The 12,811-nt window shown below is 38.0% G+C and overlaps 1 protein-coding gene and 1 long non-coding RNA gene across 7 annotated transcripts in view; one reads left to right on the plus strand and one right to left on the minus strand.

Annotated features, from left to right (window-relative positions):
- The window catches only part of NEGR1 (neuronal growth regulator 1), a 925,952-nt gene extending 915,354 nt beyond the window's left edge, over window positions 1-10,598 (minus strand). For all 6 annotated transcript variants that reach the window (XM_002750998.7, XM_054236911.2, XM_078332239.1 and 3 more), the window contains exon 1: window positions 10,399-10,598. In XM_002750998.7, the coding sequence (XP_002751044.1) occupies window positions 10,399-10,574 (176 nt within the window). In that variant the 5' untranslated portion in view covers window positions 10,575-10,598. The remainder of the gene's footprint in view (window positions 1-10,398) is intronic.
- Window positions 10,599-11,019: 421 nt separating this feature from the next.
- The window catches only part of LOC103794507 (uncharacterized), a 215,264-nt gene continuing 213,472 nt past the window's right edge, over window positions 11,020-12,811 (plus strand). The window contains exon 1 of the long non-coding RNA XR_013520179.1: window positions 11,020-11,431. This is a non-coding gene — a long non-coding RNA (uncharacterized LOC103794507). The remainder of the gene's footprint in view (window positions 11,432-12,811) is intronic.

The following is a 12,811-nucleotide window of genomic DNA, read 5'->3' on the forward strand; positions in this document are numbered from 1 at the left end:
CTGCTATGCATTTTGCAAGTATGTAGAATTAGAGCATGCATTTATATATAATTCTGTGCTTTTATTCAGTATATTGCCTATGGCTACAATGGCAATGTATAGGGAAAGTTCTTGCCCATACCTACTGCTTCTGAACTGCATTGCTTCCAGCATAACACACAGATGCCCAGAGGAACCATAAACACATTATTTAATCCTTAATAATTATTTGCTACACTATCCATAATCCAGAGTTTGCTATTTTTTAATGCTGGTCCTCTTTTCACTATTCCAATGTTATCACTAGTCGTCCCATTTTCCATTTTAAACTCTGACACTAATGTTAACCTTCATCCTCTTTCACTGCCATTATATATTTCTAATTACTCTTACTTCTTTTCTGTTTCTTTCCATTTCTCACTGATGTCCTCAATGTTTCATGTTACCACCCAATTACAGTGCTGTCTCACTTTTGTTAAGAGAATCAAATCACCACCAGTCTGTAGAGTATAAAATTTGTGGTTCCACTTCTTTTGTGGGCTCTGGGTCTGCACCCTAACAGCTAAAACATTTTTAGTGTATTTCTACTTCCAAGTGTGGAGCCAACTGCCAATAAATTTCAAAGGGAGATTAGGAGAGAAAAAGCAGCATAAAATTACTAGCTAATGTACTTTTAGTACTTACTATGTGTTATGTACTGTTAGCATTTTACATGCAACATCTCATTTAATCCATGTAGTTCTGTTGTGGAAGCAAGGTTTTTGTTAAAGGTCAGAGTAAGTAAGTAGAGAAGCAGGAACTCAAGCTACACTCACTTCTATTCTGGATGCCTCAAAGCATGAACAATTTCAATAAAACTAAGCAATCATGATAGACAATAAACTTTGCAAATAAGCAAAATAACTTGATATCTAGTACTAATAATTTATGAACAAAAATGATAAAAAGCATAAGTTCAAGAAAGAGATGCAGAAGATTTTTAAAAGATTTATTATAATCCCCCAACTATGTGAATAGATTCTTAGAAGCTGCGACTTTAGGTGAAACAGTGTGCAGCAAGTAATTGAATAACATTGTTTTGTTCCATGTTGATGTACAACATTGATGAGGGAAGAAAATTTGTTTTCATTATATGTCATTTTGCTTCAGTCAGAGTTTCCAAAAACTTATCAACAACATTAAATGAGCACTTACTGTATATATAATTTCCTTTTGTGAACATATTTCAAAAAATGGCTCCTGACCCAATTGCTGGCCAAGGTCTAGAGCTACTATCTATGTTCTAAAATAAATATAGACTAGTAACTAAGAAGTAAGACATGCACTTGAATGAAAAATAAAATTTTCAAACTTCAATATATACAGTGTATATCACTTCATCAGGGAAAGGTGATATGGTTGGTCTGTGTCCCCACCCAATTCTCAACTTGAATTGTATATCCCAGAATTCCCACATGTTGTGGGATGGACCCAGTGGGAGGTAACTGAATTGCGGGGGGTGGGTAGTCTTTCCCATGCTATTCTCATGATAGTATGTCTCAGGAGATCTGATGGGTTTATCAGGGGCTTCCGGTTTTGCTTCTTCCTCATTTTCTCTTGTTGCCACCATGTAAGAGATGCTTTTTGCCTCCTGCCATGATTTTGAGGCCTCCCTAGCCATGTGGAACTGTAGGTCAAATTAAACCTCTTTTCCTTTCCAGTCTTGTTTATATCTTTATCAGGAGCATGAAAACAGACTAATACAGAAGGTTACAGGTTTATAATTATTTCAGTTATTTGATAAATTATATGAAATTAAATATACTGTCTCTTATTATAGTTCCATATAATGCAATTTCTGGGCTTAATTCTATGTTATCCCAAGTGATCTAAAGTTTAAGGTAATTTGATGAGAAGTCACAAATACAGCTTAAATTACTTTCCTCCCTCCCTTTCTTCCTCTTCCTTTCCTCCCCTTCTCTTCTCCCTTCACTCAACATTCAGGTTTCAAACACTAATAATCTACCAAGCACTATGCTAAGTAGTATACATGCCACTTTCTATTCAACTGATCAATTACCAAATTATTAATTTGAAAAATACTTACAAATCAAATATTATGTATCTACATATATTGTCCTGTAATAAATATTCTATTTATAAAATTAGAAAAACTTATGATCTCTTCGATTTATTAGATACCCTGATATAATAGGATGAAATGTTATTAAAGAAAATATATAAAATATCTTCTGATTACAGGTCTTATATTCAAAATATCTCTTAAATTCATTAACACCTCTAAATTTAACAGTTGCACGAAAAGAAAGGGGTTTCTGAAGACAATAGAACACATATTTTAAACATGGCCCTCTAAGTCATCTAAAACCTTTAAATACTTTATGGCAGTAACCACAGCTTTAAATACACACTAATTCACACACAAACTCTATCATGTAGCATGAGCATGGGCACTGGACCTATGTCCAAATGACTTAGAAAAATTCAGTAAAGAACAACTTTGTTCCGGACTGAGAAGGATTATAAGCATCTTCCTTAAATTGAGTAAATTACCAGCTATTTGGAAAGTACAATGTATTGGCTTTTATTCAAAAGAGCAACATTTAATGCTGGCAACACTGCCAAATTCCTCCTTCCTTTCCTCTTTTCCTCTTTTCTTAGAGAAAGTGATTAAGAGACCAATACCCATGCCAGCTGAATGCTTATAAGAGGATCAAAGGTCCTCTGTCAGGATTCAGAACTTGATATGGCTTAGAAACCGCTACACCAATAGATAACATCCTCAACATTATAAATCAAAGCCATATGACCACATTAAAATTCTATCAGCTAGTACTAATACACTGTGGTTTATAAAGTACTGTTGACCTACCTCTGGGAGACGTTTAAAATGATACAAAAGTTCTGCTATGGTTTGGGGCGTGTGGCTACTTTTTACAATTGAGTTATTCATTCATAACAATAGCAAATTCTTTCTACCTCTGTATCTTTATTGACTTCATTTAATTAGAGCCTTAGGAGAAAGAAAGAGGAGGCTTCATAAGTCGAGGTAGAAACAGAAATAAATGTTAGGAGGTCACAATAGACATTTTGCTATTTTCAACTGTTCCTGTTATCTGCTGATTATAATTGTCAAGGGCAAAAGCCTTCCTATATAATTTAAAATCTGAGAGCTTTTTAAAATTATAACTATATTTCAAAATCTTACAACTAGATCATTGCATTTCAAACTTTTCTGCTTAAACCTACACTAAGAATACACTTGAAATCTTAACATAGCACATATACACACACATGCAAATACACACAAAAGTTAAAGAATACTTTACCTTTATTATGTAAAATGTCTTATATTTTAGTATATTTTAATAACACCCTTAGTGAAAAGTACATTTTCTTCAAAGTACACTGTGTCTAGTAACTTAAAGACACTAACTATTTCTAATGTATATCTCTTAAACCACAAGACTTCTGCAGGAATTATTTAAGGCAGGAACTGTTGATATATGGATTTAACAATAACAACAAAAAACACTTAAATACATTCATTTTTCACTAACCCTTCTATTGATACATTAATTCAAAAATTAATGTTTATTGGCCTGATACATGAAAGCTGCTGTGTTAAGGCCCTAGGAATAGTTGAATGAGAGCATTTTACCACTAAAAGCCCATGTGTTTTTTAATCAAAATTAAAATAGCAAAGAAAAACAGAAAATACATCTTTGCACAATATCACAAAATTCCTATTATTTAATTCATAAATATTTTATGAGTTATACCACTTTTTTATAATAGAGTAATTAAAACTTAATTTGATAATAATTATTCCTGTGTAGAAAAATATGAGATTTTACTCTCTAGTCATATGGGAAGTTTTTGTTTCTACTGGTTAATTTGAAACACATGAAATATATGACAAAATAAAATGTAAACCAATTTAACATTTTCTTTAGAAAAGCAAAAAGACAGGTAATAGGATGCTCCTGGCGGGGGGCGGGGGGGGAATGCTACAAACTTTTTGTTTTCATATGCGTAGAAAGTATCAATGACGATCTTTAAAAATACAATTTTAAAAAATAGCCAGGTATGTTAGCACATACCTGTAGTCCCAGCTACTCAGAAGGCTCAGGTAGGAGGATCACTTGAGCCCAAGAATTTAGAGGCTGCAATGAACTATGATTGTGCCACTTCACTCCAGCTTACGGGACAGAGTGAAACTCCATGTCAAAAAAAAAGTGTATGTTATGGGATGTCTATAATGTTTAAATTTCTATAATTTTGAAACAAGATATGGCAGAAAAATGATCTTATTTTTAATCAAAAGATTCCAATGGTTTGAGAGACTTATTCCTGCAATAGTCAGATACTTCAATTATGGATATTGTCATGGTCATATTCTTCATAAAAACTAGAAACATTTATTATCCCCTCAGATGTTATTCTATATAAGAAATGACCTTTAATTTTTCTTGAATTCAATAGTCAACACTGTAGGAATTGTCTTAACATTTTGATCACATATCTACAAGCAGGGTTTAATCCTAGTTCTTTTTGGTTCAGTCAAAAAATATAACATTGTTATTGAATCTCGTCAATATATGTTCATCAATTTAATTTATTTTCCACACATAGCAATGTTATATATTTTCCTACTGAAATTGTTTATTAAATGTTATATTAATTCAATATTTATTCATTTGGTTTATTACTAACATAATCTGTATATGGATTAAAAAGCCAATGTACTTGCCTTTTTTCTTTGTAATACGCCTCATTGCTCTTATGGTTTAACCTCTATGCATGTTTCCTTTAAAAACTATTACATCCAGTGCTAGTGAGTAACACTTATGGTACCACAGGCAAAGCAGTCACTCAATCAAATGTAATTAAAATCCCAAAACTATCACTTTTCACTATGTATCAGTCAAAGTTCCACAAACAACACTTAAACCATTCTGGATATTTAAAATTAGAGAATTTAATGCAGGAAATGTATTTTAAAGGTGATGGAATACCTGAGAAGCCAAACAGAAGATGGTAAGATAAGCCAGCAATTAGTAACATCAGGAAACCACTACTCCTCCTCGGTTGAAGGAATAAAGGGATAAGGCAGTAAAGAAAAACACAGGAGCTAGTTACCAGGTGGATGTCACCAAAAAGGTTCCAGTGAAACACTGGCCAAAACAATGAAAAATGGGAGAAATGTCCTAGCCCCCCACTTCATGATGTTGGCCCTTCACCAAAAACTACTTTACATTGGCTAATGACAGCCTGAAGATAGTTGGCATGGAAGACGAGGTAGTGTAGCTTGAAGGATTAGCTCCAACCTCCACCAACCGACCTCCCGCCACTCCCATAGCACAGAAGAGTAGATGGGCAAAGGATGGGTCTGGCCAATCAGTCCCAGAACTGACACAGACCATAAGGTGAACATTTCTGTAAGTTCTTTAGAAGTCAGGTATTACAGAACAAACTTATTCCATGGCGCGATTTAATTGTAAAGCCAATCCATTTTTAAAAAGTAGTTCATTAACATGCTTGTGTTCAAAGATCTGTACAACTACATGGGCTTTTGAATTCTTCTGAACTAAAAAGATTGAGCAAAATAAATTTATCTAGAAAATTAAAAATATTACCTTGCTCTTTTATTAAATAGTTGTGTACTAATGTATCAGGTAATATATCTTGCCAACAGAACAGTTCTGCAAATCAACATAGGCAACACAGAGCATTTATTCCATATTCTAGAACATATTTTTTCAGATAGACTATTCTGATAATCTATTATCCCTCCTCTTTAAAACAAACTCAAGATTTAAAAAATATTTTATCATACCACTTAATAAACATATAGGTTTTAAAATAGTGCCTTAACGTCCATAATTTAAAATACCTGTAAAGCTGAACAGTATTTTTGGAATGTATAATGCATCAGTGTATAGAAATAACTCAACAGAAAATGTGAGGCCCTCAAATAATATTCCAAAAGTACAGCATAACTGATTTTTACTGCTATTGGTAATTCTGTATTCTCATACAGAAATTATTTATTTTATTATAACTAACAGCATACATTTACAATCGCAACTAGTTAATGTAGTCTAATCAAAAGGAAAATGTAGTGAACAAATAGGATAAGCACTAATAAATACTTGTCATATTCATTCATAAATCTACTTGTAAAAGTTTTGCAGTTTCCAATAATGTAGAAGTGTGCAATAAGCAAAAGCCTTCTTTCGTATTACAATATCATAGTAGGATATCATATAACTTCCATTCAAATCTATTGCATGAAAATGACAAGAGTTGTGTTCAACTCTGCTAAGGTAAAAGAAGATATCACAATTAAGGAAAGAATCTTTCTTCCTTTCTTCAATTAAAGCATGACAAGCAGATAATAGGATATTTTGAATTCATATCAGAAAGGCGGCTAAAAAAACTACAAACTTCATACAGAAGGACTGAATAAGAAACAGATTTGAAAAAATTAGCCTAAAAGTGACACATTTTAAAAATGTGCAGGCACTGGGAGAATGTAAATAGGATGCTCATAGTATTTCTCCAAGGAGTATTAAACATTTTTGACATGTTTGTATAACAGTATTTGTTAATAAAGTAAGAGTAAAGCAACTGATTCATATTAAAGTTACTGCAAAATATTTTTTTTTAAAGTCTCCTGAAATTATGTATTGTTCTAGAGCAGAGTACTATTCTCCTGAATTCTCCAGTTCTAGAAACACTGGGTTCTGAAGCATAGCCAATGTAGTTCTAGCACTTCCTGTTCTCTGCTAGATCAGCCCCATGACACATTAACTCAGATCTTCCATGTACTACAAAATTAAACTTAAAGACTGGAGAAAAAGTTAATGTCTCCATACCAGATTAACAAGTTACATTAAGAATAAAATACTGTATATATTCAATGCAGTAGCAATTGAAGTCTATATTCAATAAGTTAATGAAAACAACTTGTGTTTATAGCAAATTACAATGTATTTTATTCAAAGATTAAGAAAAGGAAATATCAAACATAATTATATTGAATATCTGCATCATTAAATACTTTATCAAGGAGGTCCAAATAATTCAAGTGAATCATTCAGAAATTTAGCACTGGGTAACATTATTAAAAGTAATGAACATCTTGATACTTCATATATATGCCTTCACTAACTCTAAAAGACAAAGATAGAATGATAAAAATATTAAAATTATTAAGTGGAATATCATCATAAATCCCGTATTTAAGCTAAATGGAAAAGATGATTTACAAAATGATGGATATAGTTAGTAGACATCAGAATGAATTTCCCTTGGGTATTATAACTCCACTTAAGGAAAGTTTTTTTTGTCATGATCTTCTTCTCAAAAACAGACATTCTGGCACTTAGGAGACAGAAATGTATCATTTGACCTTTAAACTTCTGTTTCATTAGAGTAACCACAAGCAACAGAGTCACTGACTGGCATGTTTGCACTTTAAGGCCTTTAGCACTTAAAGTTATTTGATAACTCTTATGCCACTATTTGTTTTTTATTAGAGACACTGTGAGGAATAAGTTACATTAAAAATAGAATATATTGTGCTAAGCTTGATGAATGATATCATGTAATTCAGTTAAGTGTTCTCTTGAGCACTTCACTCATGTACATTGATGGGATGGGGGTGTACGTTTGAAGCGTAGAATTTTGTTTTGTTTTCTAATGAATTAGAGAATAACAACAGATATGGTTTTAAGTATACAACAAAAAAAAAACAAAATATGACTGTGACATTACTCTTGACTAAAAAAATACATCACCTGAGTTGCCTATACTGAAATAGTCCTAAGCTCTATCTGTATTGGTCTATGAATAGTGGAAATTACCAGCTGTAGAGAAGAGTCAAGAAAAAATAACTGACAATATTTAACATTTTCTAATGGAGAGATAATTTCTTATAAATACATGTTAAATTAGTTTAAAATGTACAGACATTGTAAGAAGTTCAACAACTGGATACTTGTTAGAGAATTTCAGAATTACGATAAGCAAATTGTTTTGAGTAAAATGTAATGCAGATCAAATTTCTATTTCATATGACAAAAAATAATTGTTTATTAAAAACTAAAACCTAATTTGTTAGAAACATTAGTGAGAAGACACAGAGACTCTGTTCTTTTCAATAACTTTAAAAGTCAAAAGCTCCCTAAATACCACAAAATGTGGGACATAGAATCTAAATGGATGAGGTACACAGCACACAAAGTAAACAAGGGCTGCACCAAACCAACAACACTGGAAATATATGGTCCCCACATGTTAGGGAAGCTTCACTGCTGGAAGCAATGAGTGAACTAAACATGGGTCTCCTGGAAGCAGAATGTGGGTCCAGCTATTTTAATTAACCAGAGTATTTATTAAATTATTGTTTGTATGGGAAACCAAATGCCAGGATATATCGTTGAAAGAAAAGCAGTCTCCTGAATCCTTTAGGGTGGAAACGATAATGCTCACTACAAATAAGCAATGTTGCTTGCTACAAACATACATATTGCAGCTCCCATGATAGGTGTCTGCAACCTCTGAAGATAGTGTTTTGTCCTTACCACTGTTGTTCAAGCTGCTAGAACAAACTTAACATAAAGAGTAAATACAGCCTTAATTTATATTCTCTCTGTGACAAAGAGTTTATCACTGTTACCAACAATGAAAAGTTTTTTTAAATATGTAATAACAAAGATATTAGTTACTTTTGTATATACTTACTGACATTTTATATTCACAACACAGATTATTAAAAACATATGTATTAGTGAATATTAAAAATTATGACACTATTCCTAATTTGAACTCATAGGCATGTTCCAAAAGCTGTAAGTCATATACCACACCCACATCATTAAATTTAAATATGTTGCATGATTCAAACAGAAACATTTCCCACTCTCTTTCACTTAGACATGTCATGTGCACTGATGTGCAATCCACACTTATAAGCCAACTACCACCCAGTGGAGAGAAAGAAGATCTTTCAGGGAAATGTGAGGTGGGGTGGTAGGGGGAGAAGGGAGGGTGATCAGAACGAAATGAAGGAATAAGGGCGTTTAGCTTTGTTTAGATCTAAGCTTTGCTGATCATTAATTTGCATTTTCATAGTTAATAAAATATTTCCAGACTCCCACTCTGCAGTGCTGCTTAGGGGTAAAATCAGAGTGTGGATGTTCATTAATGACAAACCACCTCAGAGCTCAAGCTTAGGGGAAAGAAAGGAAACAGGGAAAGTGAGAAAAAGAAGAAAAACTGAAGACTGAAGGAGGGAGGAAGGTGGGAAGAAAGGGGATAGGAAGACACAGAAAGAAAAAGAGAGGACAGACAGAGTGAGAGCGAGTGACAGAGGCAGTGTGTACACATGTGTAAGTGATAATGTGGAACAGAGAAGGAGAGTATGCCTTTTACACAGTGAGAGAGGGTCTGAATGTGGATGGTTCTTAAAGCATGGAAGTGCCAGTGCGTGTGAGGATGTGAGAGTATGTGAGGGAGTATGTTTATGGAAATGAGATTTATGAGGGTGAGTATATGGTACTGAAGGGGGAAGAGTGGCCATTCCTGTGTGTGCCACAGGGGTGGGAAAGGGTATGGGAAGAGGGATGAGAAGTGGGAGTCAAAAGAGGGAAGACAAGGCACAGAATAGGAACATTAGGAGGAATGAAAAAATGGACAAAAAGGAAAAGAGCAAAAGAGAGGAGGAAAGGGCATTAATTGTGAGGAACAGAAATTAGAGCCGTGGAGATAAAAATGAGGAGAAAATATGCGAAGAAATTTTTAAAAAGGAGGGAAAAACCCAGGAAATGGAAAAGATATGAAAAGAGGTATTGGAGGGAAAAGGAGTAACAAGGAGGTGGGAAAAATGGTATAAAAGAAGGAGGAAGGAGAAAAGAAAGAAAGGAGAAAGCGGTAAAAGGAAAGAAAGCTAAATAGCAAGAAATCTAGCCCAAGTGTCCAAGTGAGAGGGAAAATAAATGGGAGCAGAGAGCTAGCAGTTTGAAAGAGTCGCTTATGCTGGAGTAAAACAGAAACAAACCTGATAAACTTGCCAGACTCTCCAAGAGTACCCCATGACAGTAAAACAGAGACCTTGTACATTGAGTTTCAAAGTGGCACCTGCCCCTCCTTCTAAACCTGACACTTCACTCATCGCTGGGCTACTTGGCGTTCCGGTAAAGTGCTTTAGCATCACGAGTCCAGCTTGCTACCTGCCCCAGCAAAAACGGGCCGGGGCTCCGGGAAGGATCTGCACCTGGAATGATTGAGATGTGGTCTTTCCACGATAAGCACCACCAACATGATTGCTCGTGTTATAAAGAAGGTAGAGGGTGGAAAGAGAGACAGAAAGATAGACCGAGACAAGTACGAAAAGCACGCCGTTCTTCCTACCTAAGCACCGCCGTGTCCCCTTTTCTGACCATCATGTTGTCCACGGCGGCCCAGGGGAAGTCCACACTCTGTCCAGCCGGGAGGCAGGAGGGTAGCAGGCAGCACAGGCTGAGGAGCACCGCCGCCAGCCACTGGTTCGAGCAACAAGCACCCTGCACCAACAGCATCATGTCCATCCCTGCTAGGGCTGCTCACTCTCCAGCAGCTTTCAGCTCGCACTCCCCCACCCCCTGGTGCTGGCGAGTCTTCCCGGGAACCAGGCGGCGCGCCACAGGATTTTTTTTTTTTTTTTCTGGTGGGTGGGTGGGTTTCTTTTCTTTCTTTCTTCCCCCCCTCCTAGTTGTTGGGTGTTGTTTCTCTCTTTTTGTTTTTCGGTGTTTTTGTCTCCCCTCCTCCTCCTCTTCGCTTTCCCTCCCTCCCTCCCCTCCCTCCCCCTGGCACCACACTACACCTCCTCTCGGTTGCTTTTGGCCGCGTCCGGAGTGTGTCTAATTCTCGGGCGGCTCGCACACCATCTAGCGAGGAGGCGAGCGCGCTGGCTAGTGAGGGAGGAGGCGCGGCGGCAGAGGAGGAGGCAGGGCGAGCGGCGGCGGCGGCGGCTGCAATCGCAGCAGCAGCAGCAGAAGCAGCGCGGGGTGCTGCGCCGGCCGCCGGCCCCCGGGCTCGCGCGCGTTGCCAAGCGGCCGTTTCCTTAGCAACCTCGCCCGGGGATTGGGGATGAAGGGGGGGGGGGATTTAAAAAGAAAAGAGAAAATAAAGCAAGAAAAAAGAAAAGAAAGACAAAAATATCAGGAGGAACTGTATGACAATTATGCAAACTGAGGGAGAAGAGAGAGGAACCATAGAATGAAGGCTTTCCTTACTGTCGTAAGCGCTAGAGGGATGCTTTGCTAGAAAAGTCTCCGTGTCGGGGCTGGGGTGAAGAGAGCTGAGGGGCGCTTTGCCTTCCCTCACCTGTGCGTTTTACCTCACGAGGCACCGTAAGTTTGAAGTCCTCCAAGTTGTGGTCGGCGCCATCGTGACGCCGGCGACTGTGAGTTGTTGTTGTTTATTTTATTTTATTTTTTTCTTTTAATCTCGCCTGGGTGGCTGTGCTGCAGTTAATGAGCAGCCAACTAGTTCTCTCTTTGCCTTTTCTCGGGAATAGGTAGGGACGGTGGCGGGGCGCTGCTTTTTGCGTGGACACGAAGGGGTGCAAGGCTTTGCGGTAGAGTAGCTTGTGTGTCGTCTGTGGGGTCCGCCAGTGTGGGATGCAGGACGCCCCTCTTTTATCTGTGCGTGTTGACACTAAGTTGTGTGTATGAGGGGGAGTGTTTATGGTCAACATGGAGTGCGTATGTGACGGAGAATGTGTAGTACGCGCGCGGGCCAGCAGGGGCCTGTGTACGCGCGGCGCGCATGCGCGCTGGGAGGGACGGGGCGTGTCGTGCTGGGAAGCAGAGTTGGGAAAAGACTGCAATCAAGTGTTTTAATTGTGTAGAGCCAGGCAGTCGAGTTATGTAAGAGGCAGTTTAACCCATTTGAGCCTATCTGGACGAATGATCGGCGCATCCGAGTCGAGGCAGGGCAGAGTTAAGGTGTTTAAGGAGTCGCAGTGTTGTATTTCTTAACCTCCAAACCGGGTGGAACAGGCTTGCTCCTCGGCGGTGCGGAGCAGTAACCCCCACTTCCCCACGCCGCAGCCTCTCCGCTGCTCGCCGGCCTGTTTCCAGCCCTGCCCTGGCCCAAGGCAGAAGGAGAGATACTACGCAAGGGGCCGACCCCTACTCTTTTTTCTGCTTTTCTTTTTGAGTTGATTTCCGGACTGAAGATTCCTAAGCTTTTCCGGGCCATTTGCAAATCAATGCGAGAACCGAGGCTGCGTCGTTAGCAGTTACACCAATCAATCTCGTTCAGTGAGGAGTTTGGGAAGCAGAGCGGAGAAGTGAAAGTGGGAAATAAGTAATTAAAAAATAAGCTCCCAGCCCCCCACCACCAATTTTCCCCTTCCTTTCCCCCATCCCCCATTAGCAGCCTTTGAAGATTATCTTTGCCAGATCCCAGTTCTTCTTCCTTTGGAGGAAATAAAGCAAAACCTCACACATCTAACTCGTTTTCCATAATGCTAGCAGGGTCCTTTGGCAAAGCGCACCGAAGCAATACTCTCTGCAGGGGTCAGCATCCGGCTGCCTCCCCTGACTGAGCTCTTTACGAGGCAGGCAGGGAGTCGTTTTGCTTGGTGGTAGCAGCGTTCAGAGCGATTTTTATCGCCATGCACGGGGAGATATGGGGAAAGGGAAGGGTTCCCATCACCTGTGACCACCCAGACTGGCTTATCGAAGAATCTTAACTAGCAACACCGCCCTGCTGAACTGACACTCCAAGGCTGGGCAGTTAACGGAGACATTTGCGGCAGGAGTTACTGATGTTAGTA

This window comes from Callithrix jacchus, chromosome 7 (assembly GCF_049354715.1).
Source record: "Callithrix jacchus isolate 240 chromosome 7, calJac240_pri, whole genome shotgun sequence".
Classification (NCBI taxonomy): Eukaryota; Metazoa; Chordata; class Mammalia; order Primates; family Cebidae; genus Callithrix; species Callithrix jacchus.